The sequence below is a fragment of the Orycteropus afer genome, unplaced genomic scaffold (assembly GCF_000298275.1).
Source record: "Orycteropus afer afer isolate SDZICR_OR568_19922 unplaced genomic scaffold, OryAfe1.0 scaffold00029, whole genome shotgun sequence".
Lineage (NCBI taxonomy): Eukaryota > Metazoa > Chordata > Mammalia > Tubulidentata > Orycteropodidae > Orycteropus > Orycteropus afer.
In genome coordinates this window covers 12,963,624-12,968,637 of record NW_006921616.1, presented here as the reverse complement: position 1 = coordinate 12,968,637, position 5,014 = coordinate 12,963,624, and the positions used below count along the sequence as shown (strand labels likewise).

The following is a 5,014-nucleotide window of genomic DNA, read 5'->3' as shown; positions in this document are numbered from 1 at the left end:
TATATGTACATTTTTAAAGAAATGTTGCTTAGAGATGTGTTTTCCATATAGTTTTCTGATACATGTTGTGTGGAAACTAAATTTTTATTTGCTTTAAGACCTTGAGAGTTCTTAGAGGTGTCAGCTGCTTGATTTGGGGTTGAATACATTTAGTATAATTCTTTGCACAAAACGTCTAATGGTAAACTGAAATCATTTATGACATAATTTAGTGGCTCTTCCCTTTTTCCCCCCTTTGGTATATTTACCTAAAGAAAACCCTTTGAAGTAGGGGATTCCAAAATGTTGACAGTATTTGAAATAAACTGCTTTTTTCACAGGGTGGAGTCAGTTGGCTGCTATGCACTGTGTCATGCTGCCGGACCTGCTGGGGTTGGACAGATTCAGGCCCCCACTTCTCGAGATGCTGGCCAGAAGGTGGCAGGATCGCTGCTTGGAGGTAATGGCGATACGACATGGCTAGAGAACGAAAATATGAAAATGTAAATGACTAAAATCAAGTTTAAGGTCAAGTATCAGTTTTAAACAAGCTTGGTTAATTCTGTGTTGTTTACATTATCATCTCTTTGCTGTATGATAGGACAGATGGAATAGGGAACTCCATGGTTTTCTGCTATAGGTTACGTCCTAGACAGTAATGTTTCCGTTTGCTCATTTATTCTTGTTTTGATCTAGGGGCTGTTTGGTAAAAATAATTTCAGATACTTCATGGAATTATTTCTTAAGTATTTGTTTTTCTACATATTGTACATACAGTTGCATGCACACATATTCACACATACATACATCTGCTTCTCTGAAAGCACACAGGTACAGTTGTTGTTGTTGTTGTTATGTGCTGTTGAGTCAGACCTGACTCACAGCGACCCCTCCTTGGGTTTCCAAGGTCACTGCGGAAGTAGAGTGCCCAGCCTTCCTTCCAAGGACTGGCTGGTGAGTTTGAACCGCTAGCCTTCAGGTTAGCAGTCAAGTGCCTTTAGGCACTGCACTGCCAGAGCTCAGTTACATCAGTAGAATTCTAAGTGAATATGGCCAGTGCTGTATTGTTGTAGAAGGAGGAGGTCTTTGAATTTAAGAGAGGCCTGGGTTTAAATATCAGTTCCACCAATTATTAACTTTGTGACCCTGGGCAATTTACTTAACCTATTTGAGGTTCATTTGTAAAGTAGGGATAATAGTATATTCCTCATGGGATTGCTTTCTGGATCAAATAAGATAATGCAAAGAAAACAGTAAGTCAGAGCCTGATACATGGCAAGAGCTCAGCCAGTGGTCGTTGTTTTGTGTTAAAGCACTTATGCTATATTAGACCTTGTTGAGGGTATAGTATCACCAGGTACTTGGAAATATCTTAGCGAGATTTTCCTTATTATAGCTCTTGACCTCTATAGCAGTATCAGTATGTGTCATTCAAGATCTGTAAAAGTACAGAGTGTAAATAACACTTGTATTTGGCAAATTGTAAAAATAACATTTGTATTTTCCCCTTTCTTAGTGTCTCTTACCTCAGTTCCATGTGGGATTATAGCATGCTAAAAGGTCGGGCAATCTACTTCTGTAGTGATACTGCCTCGGAAACTCAAGGAGGGGTCGCTGTGAGTCGGGGCTGACTCGATGGCACATAACAACAACAACAACAACAACAAAATTTTCCTGGTTTTATGTGATTCATCCAAAAGTCAATTGGACGTTGACAGCTTTGTACTCAGACTCTTACTCAGCTTCTGCTGAGTTGTTTTTCCAGTTATTAATAGTTGATGCATTGACTGGTATATCACTTGATAATCGATTGGCTTCTTTGACCTGTGGCCCTTTTGCCAAAAGAATAAAAAGAAAAGAAATAAACCTGGAAAATGTAAGTTATATGACACATTGAAAGAAAAATTGAGATCATATAATTTGCAAAAAATGATTTTCTTGTATGAAAACAAAAAAGACTGTGCTGTTACACATGAATATATTTGCTCCTGTAGTGAAAACAGTCTCAGCTTGGCATGGATATGCATCAATTGTAAGTGTAGGGTTACAGATATGTTTGTGTAAATATATTTAGCATGTATAATTTAAAATTCACTAGATAGGGCTAAAAAGTTTACTAGATAAAAAAAAAAAATTCACTAGATATGGCTAAAAGAGAAACCAAATTTAATAGTTCTGACAGTGATGTAACAATATAATTTATGTGGAAATTTAAAATGAAAAATGCTTCATTCAAGTGCAAGAATGTTTTAAAAGCTTTGGAAAATAAAGTTTTAAACCAAAATCTGATGAACTCTTTAGACAGTTCTGTCTGCTAGCGTTAATTAACATGTCTTTGATTTGCTGTTATGCATTCTGTTCTACTTTTAGTACAGACAGTCCCCAGGTTGCGAATGCCCGATGGATGCTTTGGAAAATGAAGTTTTGTGCTGAAATCTGATTCACCATTCAAACAGTCCTGTCCAATAGTGCTAAAGTATTTTTCTGCGGGTTACACATGTCCGACTTACATACAGCCCATAGTTAGGGACCAGTCTCTGTAAAACCTATTATATTAAGAATCTGAGATACCTTCAATGGTTCATAATAACAAACGGGGATTACTTTGCTATTATTATTATTATTGCTCTCTTACTATGTTAAAGATGTTTTAGTGTATCTGGAAGTGTTTCTTTAATTTTTTTTTTTGCATAGGAAAGTACACTATAAAGTAAGAGAAACAGTTCACTAACTGATGTTAGATACAAACCATACCTAACTGTTGTGACTTACGTACAAATTTGACTTAAAGGCAGATTAGGAGTGGAACTCGTTTGTAACCCAGGACTGCCTATACTTAATTCCTTATTTACTAGTAGTTTTTCTCATAAATAAAATGTGGTTTCTATGTGTACTAGTTTTAATACGTTATGAACTTCCGGGTTTATGATAAACAGTCACTACCTCACCAATGGGCATACTTCTTTTCTTACATTTCGATCTGTGGCTGTCTTAGGTCAGAGAAGCTGCCCAGGCCCTTCTGCTAGCGGAACTGAGAAGAATTGAGCAGGCGGGACGAAAGGAAACCATCGACGCCTGGGCTCCTTACTTACCTCAGTACATGGACCATGTCATATCACGTAAGAGTTTGCGTGCTTTTTCACACTTGTGTGTAGAAAAGCACCAAGAGTCACAAATAAATCTGCTACTGCCTATCCACAAGAATGAGTACAGGTTGTCCCTGGTTTACAATGACAGAGTCCCGTTCCGATGACTCTGTCCTAAGTTGGTTTCAACATTAAGTCAAATATTTCATTTTTCAATTTTCTTTTGTTTTTTGTTGTTTTTGCCTTTTATTATCAGTATCTTTATTTGTCTTAGAGGTTGGAAACATTACATATAAACTTACAGATATGATGACATCACTATGTATACACTGCCGCACCGTATGTAGTATACAGTACTAATCATAAGATGTACCTCAAAAAATACAAAACAGAACAGACAAAAACAACAGCAGATGGTGTAAACGTAGTTCATGTTACTCGAATATGTCCTGCGTTGGGGACTACCTAGAGTGTACCTTATCCTGAAAACCAGGGATCCCCAAATTCTGGTTGCCCATTTTCTGAATCCCCACAGCTTAGAGTTTGGTAAGGAAGCACAAATTATATAATATCAAAATATTCACTAACAGAATAATAAAATTAATCCCTGTGGTGGTTAAGTTTGTGTATCAACTTGGCTGGGCCTGGTTGAGTGGCTGGACAGCTGAGTGTTTATTCCCCATAGGGAGATTGCTGATCAGCTCCATGGTAAGATCTACCACAAGCAGCTGCGTAGCTGCTTTAGGGATGTGGTCTGCTTCCCATACATAAGAAACAGCTTTGGGAATGGTCTCTAGCTTATGGCACACTTGAACCCTGCACATAGCCATGTCATTGTTCGGTACCCTGCTATGCTCTACTCATCCTGGGACTTGAATTAATGGCCTACTGTGTGGTTTGGTAACATCAGGACTGTGCCATGTTATGTTGACCTTGGGCTTGTTAGCCTCAGCAGCCAGTAGCTGCCTGAGTAAAGAGATGCCTCTAGCATCAGTGGGGCAGGAGCAAGAGGCAGAGCTGAAGCCCTAGGTTGAGGGGCTTTTAGATAGTCCCTAGAGTCTGACACTTGGAACTGGGACTTCTGGCCTCCCAAACTGTAAGAGAATAAACTCCTGTTTGTCAAGCCATCTCATTTGTGGTATATTCTTGTCAGAGTGACACTAGGTAACCGGAACTATCCCCAAATGCCCTATCTTGTTAATACCAGCATCCGTCTCTGCCTGTTGCATTATTATACATACAGGTGTGAACTTGTTAGATACTGTTCTAATGATGTGCAAGTGCAAATATAAGGCAGGCCTTTGCAAGCAGAAGTTGTGAGTTGAGAATCCTTGAAAAATAAAGATCTGGCACAGGAAGACCAGTATACTATTAAAATGAAAAAGTTAGCAAAGATTTGGGGAAAATTGTTGACTTTTTTTTTTTTTGGATACTGTTTTGCAAAAATAGCATCTTTTGCAATCATGCTGCAAGTCAAAATGGTCATTGAAGTAAAGTTATATGGTGACATCATTTCTGTTTCAGATAAAGCATACTACACCCTCTATTGGGAGCTCTGGTAGCGTAGTGCCTAAAGCACTTGACTACAAACCAGAAGGCTGGCAGTTCAAACCCACCAACCACTCCTTGGAAGGAAGGTTGGGCAATCTACTTCCATAGTGATGCTGCCTCAGAAACCCAAGGAGGGTCGCTATGAGTTGGGTCCAACTCGACGGCACATAACACAACAACAATAACAACACCCTCTATTTATTTGACATATTCTTTGTCCTTCTTAAAAAAAAAAAAACCCTCTGCAAAAAGGGCAAGGAGGCTACATGTACATGTTTTGACCTCCTCTAACCCCACAAGAGGAAGACAGAATCACCATCAATAGCCCAAGGCCTATTACTGCAAGGCCAGACATGCTGCCTCCTTCCTACCCTTTCACCAACCTTTCCTCCCAAAGT

At 39.0% G+C, this 5,014-nt stretch overlaps 1 protein-coding gene across 1 annotated transcript in view; it reads left to right on the top strand.

Annotated features, from left to right (window-relative positions):
* The window catches only part of WDR7 (WD repeat domain 7), a 526,340-nt gene that overhangs the window by 190,091 nt on the left and 331,235 nt on the right, over positions 1–5,014 (top strand). The window contains exons 17-18 of the mRNA XM_042780241.1: positions 321–439; positions 2,975–3,098. Of these exons, the coding sequence (XP_042636175.1) occupies positions 321–439; positions 2,975–3,098 (243 nt within the window). The remainder of the gene's footprint in view (positions 1–320; positions 440–2,974; positions 3,099–5,014) is intronic.